We start from the raw sequence: 18,878 nt of genomic DNA on the forward strand, positions 1-18,878 counted from the left end.
TATGAACAACTATAAGTATAGACACTGATTACAGAAGTATTAAAATTGTGTTACTGTTAAAAAAAGTGACTGATTTGAAAAGTGACCGCGAGTCCTCTGCTCTGGAGCGGTGCTAGCAGTTATAGTTCTGTGTTAATCCTACTTGAAAACAGCAGTGTTTCCTGAGCATTACCTATCAGGCTGCGTGAAGCCCATGCCAGATGCTAAACAAAACACGCTGCTAATTCATTTTTAGTGATTTATCAAAATACATAAAGTTAGCTGCTTGGTTCTTCATAGTTTTGTGGTGGTATTACGGAGATTTCTTAAGTTGGATTCACCTGTCAAGCAAAAATCAGGGTCTAAATAGATGCAGATATCCCATTTTTTTCTCACATCAATTTAAATGCTATTATAGACAAATAATATATGACACATACTGAGTGTTTGAAAATATTGAAGTTTAAAGCATTAGAAAATGCACCAGAGGACTAAAACAATCAAATGTGTTTTATTTATTTATTTATTTTAGTGATTAACTAGGAATCGTCCTTACTATCATACTATTACTATCGTTTTAAAATGTGTTTCCTGCACAATGGAGTTATAGACACGACGTGTGTAATAAAACTAAACAAAAGTTCAGCAGTCTAAAATGTCACTTGCACAACGGCCCCGCCCTCAGCAGGTCAGACCGCGCATGCTCATTGCGTTTGTCTGCGCTTTCCCCTTCAAACAGCTGCTCCGAACAGAGCTGTGAAAACCCTGCACACTCCGATTTTTAAACAAGGTAAGAAAGGTTGATCACCAGTGGATTTTTATTTTCAAAAAGTTATTATCACACTTGTTCATTTGCGTGGTGTCTAGTTGTTGTAAACAGTCGCTTGGTTGTCATACAGAAAGGAGTGGAAACACCGCAGACGGTGGTTTTAATACTTGTTTAGGCCTGAGTGGGTTAAAATCAGCATACTAAAAAAAACACAACCTTCACAAACTGACGTAAACATGCCTCAACTTTAATGCTTCGCTCCCAAAAACAAAAAGGTGGATTTGTTGTACACTTTTGCACAGAGTGTGTAAGAAAATATGGTGGGTTGCATGTTGCTGGCAGCTTACAAACAACAGAAACCGGATTTGGACGCATCCAGTAGTAAGCACGCTCATTTATTCCTGCGACTGAGCTACGTGATGCCTAAACCCTGCTGTGAGCTTCCACATGGTGCAGATAGAAGAACCACGTGGGCCACGAGCAGCGGCAGAACAGGGACCGTTATATTTCTAGGTTTAATTATACAGCCTGATTTTTTACAATGTGTGTGTACACACTGAGATAGCGACATCAGGGAAATTAAGCTATAAATAAAAACCAAACTTTTAGTCTTTAAAACGTAAGGTTTTACGGTTTATTTCCTTCCATTAAAAATACCAGACGTTACTTTATTTGCAGATTATTTCACAGACAGAAAATTTAGGAACAAAAAAAAAAACACATGATGCTAAAGTTATTAGACCCAAAGGCACGTGCTGAACACAGATTTATGCACATTAGTACTCTCAATGTTGTCACTGTACACAACAAAACATTCACACTAAACAAATATTAGCTACCAGTCAATATAAAACACTTCATCTGAGCTGGACGCAACCTATCTGTACCCCCCCCCCCCCCACACACACACACACACACACACACACCCTTTATATGACTCAGACACTCACTGCTGGTTTCATGTTATCTGAAGGTTAGGCTGGTGTTGAGTAACTGCCGGTTGACACATCTGATAAGGTGTCTTTTCATCTGAATGGGGGTCTGCTCCGTTATTACAGTTTAAACAACTTAATCACTGTTTTTATTTTGTCTTTCATGTTAGATCCATGTATTTATGTCGATGGTTAGATCACATGCTTTAGCATCTGTCCCCCCTAAAATAATAGCTCACTGATTGTTTATCAGCTTTCATGTATGAGAATCACATGCGAGAACATAATGACGGTGTCTGATTTTCAACAGCTCCTATTTTTTGTTTGTGCTTCTCCCCTGTCACTTTGACCTTTGAGCTCGGTCCATCCCGCCCGCTGGTTAAAGCAACAGCCGGTGTCAAGAGCGTGTTTGCATGTAAGCACAGTGTGGAGGTACAATAGGGACAAACCCGTTTGTTCTTACAGGGATTTTAATTGGCTGAACTTGAGGAGGACACAAGTCAACCGCCTGGTCATGGGTTGTAGTGTCAGGTTTACCTGGGCTAAATTTAGAGTCAAAATGCAGCGACGAAGGCCGAGAGGGGGCGAGTCCAGAATGGGCTACGTTGTGATGGGCGAGGGGAACAAAAAGGGAGCATCTGTCTGATAAAAATAAAAAAAAAGTGAGGGAGAGGAGGTTGGATGTGGTCAACAACAAGCAGGATGCTTAAAGAGCAGGTTCACTGAGAATCCATGTTTTAAATTATTTTTAGGGCTGCACAATATATCGTTATTGCGATATCAGCATGCACAATATGCATATCGCAAAGAACAGAAAAATATCGCAATGAATGGTCAGCTCAAATGTTTGCTAAGCATAACGCGTTCTGTCAATCAAATGGAAGCATGATAATTTTTTAACAAATCAAACAGAGCTCTTCACCCATTTGGCCAATTGGTTGGGTTCTCATAGGTCAGATGCCCGCCCCCGAGGTGGACGGTACTTAATTTTGATGGTTAGCAAACACCTGAGTTAGCTTAGTTCTGCTCTTTTTGCTGATTCTGCTTTTCCCGGGATCCACTGGTTGCCTTTTCTGATTCATTTTATTTTCCCCTTTCCTCATATTTTTGCTTTTCTCATTTTTATGATTTTTTTTATTTCTTTGTTTTTGATCATTTTTGTTCCGGAGCTGAGCTGTTATTTATCGCAAGTAATATCGTCATCGCAATATTAATCACTGTTATCGAATATCGCAGATTTTCCTAATATCGTGCAGCCCTAATTATTTTTGAAAATACGATTGGTCGTTCAGAGTTTCACATGCAGGCTAAACTTCATTTTCCATCCCTACTTCCTACATTAGCCGCTGATTGAAAAATAGAGGAGGAAACACTGTGGTCAGAAAAAGCCACACAGATCTACATCACACAGAATTTGTATTGATGTCTGCAGCCAGGATAGAACAGAGCACATCTCTGTTAGTAGAAGCTAACCATTAGCATTAGCAACTAACAAGGCAGAACAAGTTTGAGCTTGTGTGTTTTGTGGAAATAAAACATCAGTACTCATTTGAAGAAGTTGATTCAGATCGTAAGTTTTTCATTTGAAACAATTTTTTTTCTCTCAATGTCTTAATATTTGTTTGATCTTCAAAGTGTTTTTCTTGATCCTATTGGCACAAATCTAATCCGATAGATGTTTTCATATCATGAATTTGAATGAGTAAGACCCCAAATCCAGCTGCCTTCAGCTCCCCTTTCCCCCGGCTGACTTCTACTTTCTGAAACAGAAAGAAGAAAGAAAGAAAATGATCTGTTTTATAACGCCTCTCAAGATAAAAATCACAAGGCGTTTCACAATAACAAAACATTTAATATAAATAAGATTTCAAAAATTTGGTTAAAATGAAAAAGAAAATTTGTGATTAAATGAATGATAAATGACCCGCACTTGTATAGCGCCTGTCAGAGTAAGGACTCCAAAGCGCTTTACACTACAGTGTATCATTCATCCATTCACACACTGATGGTGATGAGCTACGATGTAGCCACAGCTGCCCTGGGGTGCACTGACAGAGGCGAGGCTGCAGAGCAATGGTGCCACCGGTCCCTCCGACCACCACCAGCAGGCAAGGTGGGTTAAGTGTCTTGCCCAAGGACACAACAGCAGAATTCTCTGTCCGGAGCCGGGATCGAACCTGCAACCTTCCGATTACTGGACAACCCGCTCAACCTGTTGAGCAATAACGACATACTGCTGCCCAAATTACAAAATGTAAGGAAAGGGAAACAGAAAATGAATAGGAAAAAGGGAAATCAGTGGATCCCGGGAAAGGCGGGGTTGGTAGGAAGCACAATAAGGAGAGGGTGGTGATCAGGGATGTGTATTGTTGAAATTCTGGCGATACGATATATCACGATATATTGCAATACATCCAGTCAGACGTTACAAGCAATTTTTTTTACTGAATTTATTGTAAGAATGCTCAGTGAACAGTCCAAACTGATACGTAACATGTTTAACATGAGGTATCTGAACCATGATGGAGGGATTTACATTTCAATGGTGGAAACAAAACCCGTCGCACACTGCTGCCAACTAGCGGGTGGCGATTGAATTGCACAAAACGAAAAGAAAATACACAAATGTTTGCATGTAAATTATTTCAAAGATTAGATACACGGCTTTTGAATATTGATGTAATAAACGCAGGGAAAAAATCACGATATATTGCCATATCGATATTTCCGATACACGGTTTTGAATATCGATATAATATTGCTGGAAAAAATATCACGATATATTGCCATATCGATATTTTCTTACATCCCTAGTGGTGATGCAGGTCACACCAAAGCTAGTCTTCAGCTGCTTTATTATTATTGAGGAAATGAGTGAATGAGAGCTTTAAGATGCTGAGAAATAAATAAAGAGCAAGACAGAACTCACAGGATTTATTTTTGGATATGTATTTAGTGACAATGATGGAAAGCTTGACCCTCAACAAGAACAAAAACCTAATTCAAGTGCATCATTTTCAGATCATTTCTCCATAGTTCGTCTTTTATCACATGGAGTCCGGGCCTCCCTGCTTGGGCTACTGCCCCGCCACCCGACCCCGGATAAGCAGCTGAAAATAGATGGATTTTCCCTCATCATGTTGGGCCGAGAGAAGAGTAAAAAGGGTGTAGAATTGATTGTGCATACATTTGTCAGTTAGTGTAGGTGTTTTATTTTAAAAATAGGATTTACTTTAATTCTGAGCTTTAACCCTCCCTTCAACCTTTCTTGAGAAAGTGTTAATGCTAAAGACCCTACAAGATACAAGAACATGAAAAGGGTACACATTTGGAGAGATGGTGCAGCATATTTTGGTCTCTGGGGGTGATGTGGAGGACATTAATTACTTATATGTTGGTCTCTGTGTTCAGTGCTTTCTAAAAGGCGCATAAGCGTTGCATCTGTGGGTCTAGAATTAGAAAATTGTCATGCTGGTTCTGTCAGAGCAGGACCTTCTGTAAGCTGTCGTTTCTCTCGTTGTCGTAGAAGACATGGAAGAGACAGTGGGGGTTGTGGTGCAGGCTGGGAACAAAGATGTCTGTGTGACATGTCAGCACCATGCTCCCGTGAGACGTGGTGAGTGGTGGTGGGTGTGCACGTGGAGGGGTGATTCAGCTATCACCAGGGTCCTTGACTTCCAATCTCAATCCAGGACTTGATCATTTTGTCCTTCAAATTACAATCCTGGCTTCATTAGCTGATGAGTAAAGTTTACTTCCCTCTCATAAAATCTATTATTGTTGAGGTTAACAGTCGGGGAACCGGGCAGGGGTCACGGGAAAGAAGGCAAGTAAGTGAAACATTAAACCAGCTTTAGTTTGTGAGGAAAGATGGTGTATTCTGAATCTAAGTTACCTTGTCATAAAAGTCTTCTGACACTCAGTTCATGCACGCACCACCACACACACCAACTCAGGGACCCTGATGACTGAGTGAATCAGCACGGTGCAGTGCAGCGGTGTGCAGGATGCTGACTAAAGAATCTGGCTTGCTGCTTGCGTTAGCGCTGCAGCACTGGCTGAATGTTTGCACATCATGCATATTATAAGTCTGTCTGCACAACAGAGGCTGACATGCACTTGGGACTGGCAACAAGTTCTTTGTGGCTGCACACATTCTGCATGTCTCAACTAGAGAAACCGTTCCATTGGCTTAACAAGTGCTGCCGCCTCATCTCCCAGGGATCAATAGGTTTTACATCTATGTGCTGCACAGATCCATCACATTGAAAGCTACTGTTCTGCATGCTGATGGTGGTGTGTGCTGTTTCTAAGTCAATATTTGTTGTTTTTTAATGTGATTTTTTTTAAAAGCACTGTCATGCAGAAGCTATCTGCTGTAAAAATATTTTTGACTTGGACTTGTTCCAATCTTTTACAGTTTCTTTTATTTTTTAAGAAAACCAAATGCAGTTTTCTGTTAATAGCTGAATAATGAGGCCAACTCTAAAAATAAACACTTGTAAATATTACATGAAAGTTTCATTCTTCATGAATAAAATTTGTTAGCAATGACAATGGAATTTTTTCATTGGATGAACAATTAATTTAGTGCAAATTGGCTCCTGTATAAGCTTTAAGGGGGACACACTGTGCAAAACTCACACTTTGCATCCTTTTGTGCTCCCATGTGCTTCTCTACTGCCACTATAAATACTCTAAATATGAAAACACCCATCCATCTGTTTTCTGCCAGTGTTTGGTTTTAGGAATTATGTGCCTAAAACAAACCATTTCAAAATGTACCCATTTGTGATGTCACAAATGGGTAAATTTGCATAGAGCCACCTCTAACCTCTCCAGGCTTTAGGACCAGCAGCTCTACTCCGAGCCTCTTCTGGATATCGGAGCTTATCAGCTCATAGCAGCCTGCTCGGGAGATGGGTGGGCATGGCCAGCACCAGCTTGTTTTATTAAAGTGAGAGAGCCCTGAAACGGCTCATTCTGGAAGGTACTGAAATTTCCAGGAATAAAACAGCTGAAATTTCTTCAATGTTAGAGGGATTGTGTGCAAAGAACATGTTTAGTATCGATCAAAGAGCCATTGTAACTTGAGAAAAAGTCAGAATATGTCTCCTTTAAATAGCTTCCCTGGGGTGACATTTTCACACCTTCTAATTTTGTTGAGATTTAATAAGTTTGTTTATAAGCATCTATTTGACTGGGAATAAATGTCGTGAAACAAACCGGGGAAGGCGGAGAGTTGTAGGTTTTCATTTAAGAAAGTCTGGCGTTGTTTCAGGAAACATGACTAAACTAAACCTGGATGTTTCGGGCTCGCTGCACAACTTTTTATTTGTCATTTGATCACATGTGAATTTCCCATTATTGCTCATCTGCTTGTTACTTTATATTTTTGTCCTGGTTGCATAGATTTTTTTGTATATCTGCTTAGAAGGAACCTGTTGTGTTTGTTTCTACTGTCTTGTTTACTACAGATGTGTGTTTGTTTCTACTGTCTTGTTTACTACCAGATGTGTGCTTGTTTCTTCAGGAACAATGGCCGTCCCACCAGCGTACGCAGACCTGGGAAAATCTGCCAAAGACATTTTTAACAAAGGCTTTGGTGAGTAAAGTTTTTTTTTTATTTTTACATTTACATAACGAAAGTTTATTTTTCTGCCACATCTAAAGCAACAGGATGTTATTTTTTCCAGCCTTTGAAGGTTTTTTAATATCCTGTTTTCCTTCCTCCTCAGGCTACGGAGTTCTGAAGCTCGATGTGAAGACCAAGTCCCAGAGTGGAGTTGTAAGTAGGGCTGCAACTAACGATTATTTTCATAATCGATTAATCTGTCAATGATTTTTTCGATTAATCGGTTTGTTACTATTTAGCTATTTAACCTATACAAGTGATGAATACTTTTCTATAAAGAAAAAGAAAAACACAAGATAATAATCTATTTTATTGCACATGAACACAGTCAACAGTGTAATATGAGCTAAACAGTGCAAAATATCAGTCCAGAATCATTTTTGGCATCAAAATATAAGAGGTAGATTCCATACAAAATAATGTAGTACATGTTAACAAAAATATCTGCCCTTTTAACAAATTGTCCATAAATGAAAGTCAGAGCATCACTGTTCATGTTGTAAAGATGGCAGTTTAGCTGCTGTTGATACCTTTTGAATAAGAAAACTAGTGTTTACTAACAATTGTGCATTTCACATTTTTACGACTCAACCTGAACACAAACACAGTGTAACAGTGTACAGTTAGCTTAAGTGCAAATGTTGTTCAAAACAATTTTGGCTTTCCAAGGCTGAGAGAGTATCTTTAACCTGATTCATGGTGTCTTGGTATTTCTTTTCCAGCAATTTAGCAAAGTGTGTTCTGGAGGGGATGGAGTAACCTGGGTTAAACTGCTTTAACATTAGCTGGAAGCCTGCTCCATCCACCATGGATAGTGGCCTCATGTCTAATAGACTAGTTTTATCTGTAATCCTGATGGATTTGAATTCATAGAAGCCAAATTCATGTCTTTACACATCATGAACTTTGACAAAATCTGCAAAAGTTTTTCTTATTTTTGTCCCTGAATGCTAAACATCTCACCAAGACTTCAGTTAGACATTCGGTGTGTCCATGCTGTAAACTTGTTGCCATAGCAAAACCATTAATGAGCACTTGCAGCCACATTTTCCGATGCCATATGTCAGCCTTAAAAAAGGTCATGCATGTGCAGACTTTGTTTTCTGAAGCATTTTGTTCCTTTTATTCCCAGGGATAAATAATATACTCTGTGTTATTCTCCATAACTTCCACTTTCTCTTTTCTTAAATTTCCTGCTTCGTCTTTGGATTCTTCTGTTAGATGGTAAGGTTGGTTGTGTCCATATTTATTGACTAAATGCAGGTAAACGGATGTTTATGATGGGTTTTATATGTTCCTGGCCTAGTTGGCTCTGCCGATGGCCTCAGTTTGAAGAGAAAGAGATTAGTTGTGATTGGACAGATGAGCCAACAGCTTTTCAACATGACCAATGTCTCCCATCCCCATAAACAGCTGGTTTAATTGATCATAATGCACAGCCCAAATTATAAAGTATTCTAAAACATTTCCAGTAGGGATGTAAGAAAATATCGATATAACAATATATCGTGATATTTTCTTGCGATTATTACATCGATATTCAAAAGCCGTGTATCTAAGTCTTGAAAGAATTTCCATGCAAACATTTGTGTATTTTCTTTTCATTATGTGTAATTCAATCGCCACCCGCTAGTTAGCAGCAGTGTGTGACGGGTTTTGTTTCCACCATTGAAATGTAAATCCCTCCATCATGGTTCAGATACCTCATGTTAAACATGTTACGTATCAGTTTTGACTGTTTATTGAACATTCTTACAATAAATTCAGTAAAAAAAAAAAAGCTTGTAACGTCTGACTGAATGTATCGCAATATATCGTGATATATCGTATCGTCTCCCCTGTATCGCGATATGTATCGTATCGCCAGAATTTCAAAAATACACATCCCTGATTTCCAGCATCAAAAAACTAAAGTATTCTGGAAGAATGATTTTTTTTCCTGCGCCAAATAACCACAAAATTATAATTAAATAATAATTTCATGTGAAATTTATGATGCTGAAAATGAGAAAAAATAGCATTTGCATGATTTTCTATGAAATCGTTAAAAGGAACCCAGGTTACAAAACTTGGTGGTTCTTAAAAAATAAATGTTAGTATCATTTATATCAAAGAGGTGTAAAAAACATTCTTAATGTCTTCATTTTTATAAAATTTGTAAAAAAAAAAAAAAGTTAAACTAGTAGGTCGCCATTGTTAGCGTCGCAATGCACTCTGGGTAGTGATGTCATGTGGTTGTACTTCGGTTGCACCGGCTGGCTTTGGGACCCTTTAGTGACTGTTCAGTGACATCAACGTGTCATCTGTTCAGCCTTTTCAGTTTGAACCAGAGCGAAACATTAATGAGGACATCACTGACCATGTTTCACAAAACGAGCATCAACATGAAGAGCAGGAAGGGCGGGATGAAGCGAGAGCAGGACAAACCCGGTGGTGCGTGTGCAGCAAATGTGTCTCCATGGTAACCGAGAGGGAGAGAGTTTGTCAAGAGCTCACATTTTTGTCAGCAGAAGTTAGGAGAATTTTAGCATCCAGAGCTGTCGTGTGTGTTATAGATAATTAGGATATTCGGTGAAACCACTTTAATCATTGTTGCAGATATTATATATGTGGAGAACACTGTGTTGCTACACTTATGGCTTGTTTTACTGACGGGAGAGGTGAACGTTCAGCTTCATCCATGTCGAGTGGCGTGTCCGATGGTTGGCTCAACGTGACAGAAGCGGAAGCTGTGGCTCAGGAGAGCGTCCAGCGTCTCTCCGAGGGCGTTTAGGCTCCTTGTGTGGGAAAATGGTCGGTAAAGCATTTGGTGTCCACCTTCTCTTATACCCAGCCGCTCGGTGAGCTCTTTAAGTAGTCGTGGTCGACTATAAGCCTCAAACGCATCAGGAGAAAAATGTTGGGAACACAGCCGTGGATCTTTGGGAAGTTGTGTCCGTCCACAGGCACCTTCCCACTGCTTTCTCCTCTTCTTGCCAGTGGGAAAGCTGTGTAAACTCACATCACTCCCCTTGTCGCCCTCTGACTGGAAATTACATCCAAAAGCAGCACAATGCAGCATTTTACTTCATTATTAATACGGTGAGTGCGTAAACAAACACTAGCGTCAATAGCTATTCTTCCAAGAACAACCAATATACGTCATCGCCCCCAGAGTGCATTGTGTGTGGAAACCATGGCGTCCTACGTATGTCGGAAATGTACTAAATATTATAGATTTGTAAATAAACAGCAATATTTTGTGTGTTTCTAACAACATATTTTGGTGCAACAGAAAATTTGTGGCTTATTAGAGCACACACGTCCTCATAGCCGGAGTTCCTTTTAAGTCGTCAGTCTTGCCTATTCTTTCAGTTTTCTTTATCGATTTACTTTGTTTTCTTTTTTCACCACGAACCAAACAAACTTTGAGAAAACGATGTTCCAGTTGAAGAACTCGCCTGAATGTCACCCCACCCTCTCCCTCTTGTTCCTGCCCTCTAACGTGCTTTTCTGCATTCTCTTCTCCCCCGTTTGTCCTGCAGGAGTTTACAACCTCTGGCTCCAGCAACACCGACACGGGGAAGTCAGGAGGCCACCTGGAGACCAAGTACAAACTGAGCGACCTGGGCCTCACCTTCAACCAGAAATGGAACACGGACAACACTCTCACCACAGAAGTCACCATGGAGGACCAGGTTGTTGTCATGCAACAACGATCCGCTTTAGGAGCAGAAATGTAGTTATTTCATTGGTTCTGTCTGTCTGTAGCTGGCTAAAGGCTTGAAGCTGGCACTGGACACTTCGTTTGTGCCCAACACCGGGTGAGAGGAGCATTCGTTACAATAAATATTTGTTTTACATTAACAGTGAAAGCAGTTTTGAGTTTTATTAAACCTTGCTCTAATTATTTAGAAAGAAGAGTGCCAAACTGAAGACAGGATACAAGCGGGATTATTTAAACCTGGGCTGCGATCTGGACTTTGACATGTCCGGTCCCACGATCCATGCGGCCGCCGTGCTGGGCTACGAAGGCTGGATCGCAGGCTACCAGCTGGCCTTTGACACCTCCAAGTCTAAACTGACTCAGAATAACTTTGCCTTTGGCTACAAGGCCGGTGACTTCCAGCTTCACACCAGCGTGTGAGTCGCGGTGTCCTGGTGAAAAAAGGAAATGAAGGACAGTGTTAGTCTCACTTCTTACGTTGTGTTTTGATGCTGTGTTTCAGTAATGACGGGACAGAGTTTGGAGGCTCCGTTTACCAGAAGGTGAACGGTAAGTTGGAGACGGCGGTCAGCTTGGCCTGGACAGCAGGAAGCAACAACACACGCTTCGGTATCGGAGCCAAATACCAGCTGGATAAGGACGCCACCCTATCCGTAAGATCTGACACAAAAACATCAATGACAGATAAAATATGAGCTTTAAACATTCGCTTCTAAAGGTGTGAAACAGTTTTCAAAATCTTGTTTCTGATTATAATCGGCCACTGAGTTTTTCATGCAGACTGAACACGAAAATAGTCTCCTACACCTGTCTCCCGCATTAGCTTCTGATAGAAAATAAGACGGTGAAACTCTAGGATGTGAAAAGCCGGACAGATCTACGTCACACTGTCACCTAGCATTCATGGACTCACCCGTCTTGGCTCAGGAAGGCTGTTGTTGGTTTAGCATCCAGGAAAACGCAGAGAATGTCTCGGCTAGTACAGGCTAACCGTTAGCATTAGCAACTCCCCCACACTGCAGAACTCCTCCAGGCGTGTGCTATTTGTGGAGATAAAACGTCTACGTTGCAAGTTGATGTTAAAGTCGCTGTAATCCAATCCAGGACGAGATGTCCAGATATCAGGAAGTAAGACCCCAGATCCTGTCGTCTGAAGCGCAGCTGTGATGTGGTTCTCTGCTAGTTCCTGGAAATGATGCACAGGTGTTTTTGCCCTCCCGAGTATGACTTACAAGGCATTCGTTCCTACTAGAGACCACAGCAGATGTACTGATTAAACGTGCGATCCACACCTTCAAATCATCAGAATTAACACAACACTAAAGCCCTAAGAAATCAATTTATGTAGTTTTCCCTCCCAAATATTATTTTGTCTGTTTTAATTTTCAGAATATATATTTTTAAATAATTAAATAAAATATGGAATTCTGAAATAAGAACAAAAAATATTTTCGGACAAAGAAAGCAATGAATACAGATGAACTGGGTTTATGGTGCCCAAACATTTAGGGTCACATTCATTTCTGCTCTTGTTACTGAAGCTGCAGCCTGACTATTTAATATTTTGAAAATAATTTTTGTAAAGGTATAGGCCAAACTATTTTTGTTTAGTTTTGATATTTCAAAATAAAGTTTACAATTAAAATCAAATTAATTTTGAAAAAAAAAAATCAACTGAAAAAGTTAAGTTAATGGGCATCTTAGGTGTGTTTTTGCTGTGTCTTTCTAATTCTAAAAAACTGTTTCTGTGTTTAAAAAGAACGAAAGCATGGAATTAAGTTAATGGGGTTAAAATGCGCTGACAAATATGCTAAATGCACACTAGCGGTGTGAAAATTTAACCTCACAGTTATTGTGACCAAAATTATCACGGTTTTCGGTATTATCGCGGTATTTTTTTTAAACGTGTTACATTTTCAGACAACTACATAAACCCTGTATATCAGGAAAATATTGTCCTCAGTTTGTGTCTAAATTTAGCCTAAAATGTGTTATTTTGTAATTATGTTTATTTGTTTACATATTTCCCCTTTAATCTTTACAATACCAACATTTGCCCATAACTTCTTATTTTTTGTCAGTTTGATGTCATCATTTTAAAAATATTAGATCAAATGGCCTGTATTTGATATAGCGCCTTCTAGAGTCCTGGAACCCCCCAGGGCGCTTGAAGCTTGGTTTATGCTTGACACATTTACTTTCCGCTTGGTGCGCCAACACCGCAGCCACGGTAATCCACCGAGATAATATATATTTTTTAAAAACAAGATGGTTATCATTATTGTCTACTTTTTTACCGGGGTTTACCGCTACACCGGTTACAACAAATGTGTTCGTTGTGATATGTCGATGGTTGTGATACACAAAAGCGGCAAAGCTACAGAAGCAGAAACATTTCTAGATTATTCCACAATTGCACGTTTAAAAAAAAAAAACACTTTTAGTTCCTGTTGTACACCTCAAGCAGCATAATCACGACTCATTTGCAGCAGAAAACACAAGGTTTGCACGATCATCTAAATTAAAATCTTTATAATATAAATGATTTTTCCACCTGTGGCCTCTTGTTTCTCCCCTCAGACGAAAGTGGACAACGCCTGCCTTGTAGGAGTTGGATACACACAAACCCTCAGACCAGGTTTGCAAACTCACCTTTTAAATCCGTTTTCAGTAACAACACAAAGCGCATCGCTGCCGTTACAACCGGCTGCTGTTGTTCTACGCAGGTGTGAAGCTCACTCTCTCGGCCTTGGTTGATGGGAAAAACGTAAATGGCGGCGGACACAAAGTCGGCATGGGCTTCGAACTGGAGGCGTAAATGTTCATCAGGAGAAAGGAAGCAATGTGGAGGATGAAGCAGCCCAAATGTGAAGATACTGAAAAGACCCGCTCAACGACATAACACGCGTTCCCTCTGAGGCCAACACACACACACACACACACACACCCTAAAGCCACGAACAGCCTCTGAGACCTACTGTACTGTACATCCCACCCGAATCTATTTTTTTAGTCTAACGCTTACAGCTCTCACAAACTCACGAACACCTACTACCAAAACAACAGAGTAGTCTCTAATCATGCTGCTCATAGAGGTAAAAGTGCCCTTTTAATGGGAGTATTTGTGATTGGTTTCAGTTTTGATCTGGGTAGGATTATCACAGGATATTGTGGTTTTGCTGCATGTTTTCTAAGCTGGGAAGAGGCATATTTTTCTGTCTTATTGATGCAACAGAAGCAGGACAGTTTGGTAGAAAAAACGAAACCTGATTGGATTTCTCTGCACCTCAACCACAAACCGTAAACCCACCGTTCTCGTATTTCAGGTCCTGTTTGGTGAACGGAAAAAGGGACCTCCTCTTTGGATATTTGTGTCTCTTTGACTTATGTTTTGTGTCTGTTCAGCGTTTGTCACTACATTCAACATCTGCGCTGTGGTCACAAAGGAGATGTAGTCTACAGTCAGGACCACCAAGTAGTTTTATCGAATAAATGTAAAAACACCACAAGCTTGATTCCTTTCCTCATTTTATCCTAATTGGCATGACACAATAAAAGAACAGAGTCTGAGCCTGAAAAATATGAAAACACTCAATAAAATAAAACAAAAAAATCTGTGTTTTATAAATCCTGATATAAAAACACCAGAAGTCTTGTACATAATAAACAAGACACTAGACACTTTGTCACATCATTTTGTAGGATTTATTTATAGCATTAATAGTTGAACATGGAACATTTCAACAAAAAGCTGCATCTTTAAAAGAAAACCTCTGTGGGGTGTTTAGAGGTGTGCAGAATGAAGGTACAGTATTTCCTTTAAAAGCTATATTTTGTTTAATTGGTGAAGAGGGAGCTGAGCCAGAAAGCCAGGCTCTTGATTTACCGGTCGATCTACGTCCCAATCCTCACCTATGGTCATGAGCTTTGGGTAATGACCGAAAGAACGAGATCGCGGATACAAGCGGCCCAAATGAGTTTCCTCCGTAGGGTGGCCGGGCTCAGCCTTAGAGATAGGGTGAGGAGCTCGGACATTCGGGAGGGACTCGGAGTAGAGCCGCTGCTCCTCCGGATCGAAAGGAGTCAGTTGAGGTGGTTTGGGCATCTGGTCAGGATGCCTCCTGGACGCCTCCCTGGGGAGGTGTTTCGGGCATGTCCTGCCGGCAGGAGGCCCCCGGGTCGACCCAGGACACGTTGGAGAGGTTACATCTCCAATCTGGTCCAGGAACGCCTTGGGGTCCTGCCGGAAGAGCTGGTGGAGGTGGCCGGGGAGAGGACGGTCTGGAGCTCCCTAGTTGGGATGCTGCCCCCGCGACCCGGACCCGGAGGAAGACGACGACAACAAAATATTTATTTTGACGGGCACGGCGCTGGGTTTATGTTTGCATCTACCAGCCAATGGGGGGAACTATTGCAGGGTATGGAAAATGGCGGACTCTGCAATTCAAGCAGCTGCTTCTGAGGCCAGAAGATGTCGACCATAAAGGATATAAAACCAGAGTGAGTTTAGGAGAAGTCTACAACAGATGGACCCAAATGAAAATGTTCACATATCGACGGCGAACCTGTTATCCTGACGGCTGGAATCCTTGTTCTACTGTTGCAACTACAACCTCCACACACTAGATGTCGCTTTGGTGTTCGTGTTCCATATTCAACCGTTAAAGTTATAAATGGAAATGTATCAAACACCACATGAACGAACCAAATGTGCAATCATACACTGATATGTTTACATTTAAAGAGATTGGTGAAAGTAAATTTATGGGCTTCTTAACACAGATTTGCAGCAGGTTTAAAAAAATTAGTTAAAATACATAATTTTGACTTTAAAATTAAATATTTACACTGTAAAATTTTCTACCTCATACGAACCCCTTTTAATAAGGCCATCGTCAGAATTACACTTCTTCATAAAGTTTTGCAAATTAATGTTGAATGATGTAAAAAAATCATCTACACAGTACGGACGAACCGAAAATCTACTAAACATGATGCAGACATCCGCACATCTCCACTGGTTGACAGGCATTTGTAATTTCATGATATTGCCTGTTTAATAAATTCAAGTAAAACTTGAAAAAATAAAAAAGTATTCAAATACTATTTAAAAACCTTTTACAGAAGCCTGTATTTGTATTACTTTACATATTAGAAAAAACTATGAACCTTAAAGTCCCACTATCTTTTTTAGCCGTTTTAAATAGTTCTCAGTTTAAACTATGATTATGCTGTTTTTAGTGAAAATCACAAAACCTGTGCAGTTTTCTAGGCCTCAGTTTCTACATAGTGGCAGTAGCTCATTAAAAATTCGCCTCTGGGTTGTGGGCGGAGTCGTTGGCGAGGAGGACAGGGACCCTCCAGTAAGGCACCTGCAGGGGACCCGGGTTCGAATCCAGACTTCTAGGCTATGCTATCCGGGCCGGGCCGACCAGGTACAGATGGGAATGGCCCATCCGGACCACTGAGGCCATCATCAGGAAATGTGTTCGTTCATTCTGGGTAAAAAATAAACCATGATTTTTTGTTGTCATCCAGCTGCTCTGAGCTCCTCTTTCTCTCCACCTGCTGCCCGATGCGCTGCTTTGTCCTCTCTGACCGGCTCGTGTGCGAGCGAGCGAGCTCGGTCCAACTTCCTAAACTAATTAGAAGAAATCTGGCAGCGTTGTGTCTTGGAGTCGTGTGCTGGCTGTCTGCTCAGCAGCAGCAGAATCTTTCTGGAGCTACGCCAGAATTGCGCAGCATAAAGCGAATTCGTGGTTCCCACGGCTGTGCGACCTACTTGGAAGCTCGGCTGCTGCCTCTCCCCAGGACAGAGTCCCGAACTACACATGTTCTGTTCAGGGGGAGGGGACGTGCCGGGTGCTGTTGTGGCTTCTGCTTTACATTGCTTTAACATGTGTGTATACATCCCGTCCAGAATATATATTTATAATGTTTATAAAGTAACATCCTGTCTTGGTTTAAAAATATTTCCAAAATGAAAGTTGAACTGATGTCTTTTCTGGCCGTGAATTCAACGTATTTCCGTGCGTCTCATTTGGCCGTTTAATGACCGCCAGTGGGCGTCTTATTACTGTACAATAATACAGTAATACGTATTACTGTTTTACTTTAAAAAAAAAAATATATATATATATATATATACATATATATATATATATATATATATATAAATTAGGGGCTGCATGACTTAATTTGTTTTTAAGTCGACAGTCAAGTAATGAAAATCGAGTCGACTGACTAGTCGTTGATGACGTCATACACCTGAAGTGGGGGGGAGGGGGTCAGTTGGTTTGCTGGAGTTTTTGACAATTAAAATTGCGCCCACATTTTCAAAGTTAAACATCTATTTTAACAACGGTAGATTCTGCATCTTTACTGCTCCGCTTCAGCCCTCTCCCCCCTCCCCCTGCGCAGCGGCCGCAAACTCACTGATGCGCCTGCAGCCTCTCGGAGTTCCTGCTGCTCTAAACATTAAAATAATTATTTCATTTTCTGTTCCTCACTTCTGATTACCTTCAGTGGTGTCTGTTTGTTGCAACCAGCAGGTACAAAAACTAACTTGTTTTTATTTGACTATTTTTCTGTCCTGTCTGTTTATTATCTTCCTGCATCTCCTCTCAATCCTAAAGAAAAACTGCTACCTGCCTTCATATATATTCACCTTATGAGTTACCTTTGAACTGCAGTTCAAAAGATCTATCGACCGCAAAAACAGCGGAGTGCACGCTGCTCGCCGGCCGCATCAGTTAGGTGCGTCACCGGAGGACAAAACAGGTGATGCGCCCTGATCCACAGTAGCGAAACGCATCAGGCAGAAATAAAAGAATAAAAGACAGAAAACATAAAAGGAAATGAGCCGACGTGAACGATCGCGAGTTAAATTAGTTTTTGAGGTGGCGACACCTGATTTGATCATGTTACTGTGGCCGTGCTCAGGAGGCAGATGTCTGGAGTGCGTCAACAATCAGAGCTTTGCATGCGCAAGCTGGTTAAGGTTAGGATGGAAGTGAGGGGAAGGTTAAATTTCAAGAGGGTAAAGGTCACAATTTGGTTAAATGTCCGTTTTACGGCGGGTGTCAGTACCGACGCTCTGGCACAGCGGGTTGCCTCCCGACGTGCAGGAGCTTGTCACCTGCTGTCTTTTCCGAGGACTGCATCTTGTCGGTCATTATCACGTGACAGAGACTAGTCGATGACAGGCATAAAAAGTCACTACAGAGCAGTGAAGTCGACTAGTTGATACAACCTCAGATGTCATATATATATATATATATATATATATATATATATATATATATATATATATATATATCTGACATCTGAGCCAGTATCTGGTATGGCTCGGCCTGGATTCCAACCCAGATCCCCTGTGTGCAAGGCAGGTGCCTTGCTAGTTGAGCTATCCATCTTCTTAGTGGAGTTTGTGCTCCGCCCAGTGGCTTTGTGATGTAACAAAGCCGGTAAGTTGTAGTAGTAGTTTTTTCATCTACAACTGATTCACAGCGATTTGAAGGCAGAAATACTCAGAAATGCAATTTTGAGTTCAAATTTCTTTAACTGTGTCCTGTAGCATAAGAACAACGCCTCAAGAGTACGTTAAAAACAGAAAACACACGATTTTTATTAGAGTGGGTCTTTAAAGCGCAATAATCTCCTAAATCTGACGCTTTACACTGCTACACCTTTACGTTGATCCTTAACGAGCTTTTATCTTATTGAAGTCACAGAAAATCTACTTTCAAACCAGAGGTCGACTGATGTTGGTTTTTCTATTGCCGATACTGATGCCAATATATAGTAGACGTGCTGGCTGTCTGCTCAGCAGCAGCAGAATCTTTCTGGAGCTACGCC

The 18,878-nt window shown here is 40.8% G+C and overlaps 1 protein-coding gene across 2 annotated transcripts; it reads left to right on the forward strand.

Moving 5' to 3' along the window:
- The first annotated feature begins 671 nt into the window (after positions 1 to 671).
- Positions 672 to 14,530, forward strand: vdac3 (voltage-dependent anion channel 3). Of its 2 annotated transcripts, XM_015973124.3 has the most exons (10): positions 696 to 769; positions 5,207 to 5,296; positions 7,214 to 7,285; positions 7,419 to 7,468; positions 10,840 to 10,992; positions 11,066 to 11,118; positions 11,210 to 11,437; positions 11,524 to 11,674; positions 13,602 to 13,659; positions 13,748 to 14,530. In XM_015973124.3, exons 2-10 carry the CDS (start codon positions 5,212 to 5,214, stop codon positions 13,837 to 13,839), a joined length of 942 nt encoding a protein of 313 aa, XP_015828610.1. In that variant the 5' UTR covers positions 696 to 769; positions 5,207 to 5,211; the 3' UTR covers positions 13,840 to 14,530. The 2 variants fall into 2 exon arrangements, with proteins under 2 accessions (XP_015828612.1, XP_015828610.1); XM_015973126.3 differs by lacking the exon at positions 5,207 to 5,296 and having other exon boundaries at positions 672 to 769.
- The last annotated feature ends 4,348 nt before the right edge of the window (positions 14,531 to 18,878 follow it).

Source organism: Nothobranchius furzeri, chromosome 17 (assembly GCF_043380555.1).
Source record: "Nothobranchius furzeri strain GRZ-AD chromosome 17, NfurGRZ-RIMD1, whole genome shotgun sequence".
NCBI classification, from domain to species: Eukaryota; Metazoa; Chordata; class Actinopteri; order Cyprinodontiformes; family Nothobranchiidae; genus Nothobranchius; species Nothobranchius furzeri.

Excerpts from the sequence above, each read along its gene's own strand:
- vdac3 (XM_015973124.3), top strand. The coding sequence starts at position 5,212 with ATGGAAGAGACAGTGGGGGTTGTGGTGCAGGCTGGGAACAAAGATGTC. Across the intron at positions 7,286-7,418 it reads CATTTTTAACAAAGGCTTTG|GCTACGGAGTTCTGAAGCTC; the intron begins GTGAGTAAAGTT and ends CTTCCTCCTCAG. Across the intron at positions 11,119-11,209 it reads TCGTTTGTGCCCAACACCGG|AAAGAAGAGTGCCAAACTGA; the intron begins GTGAGAGGAGCA and ends CTAATTATTTAG.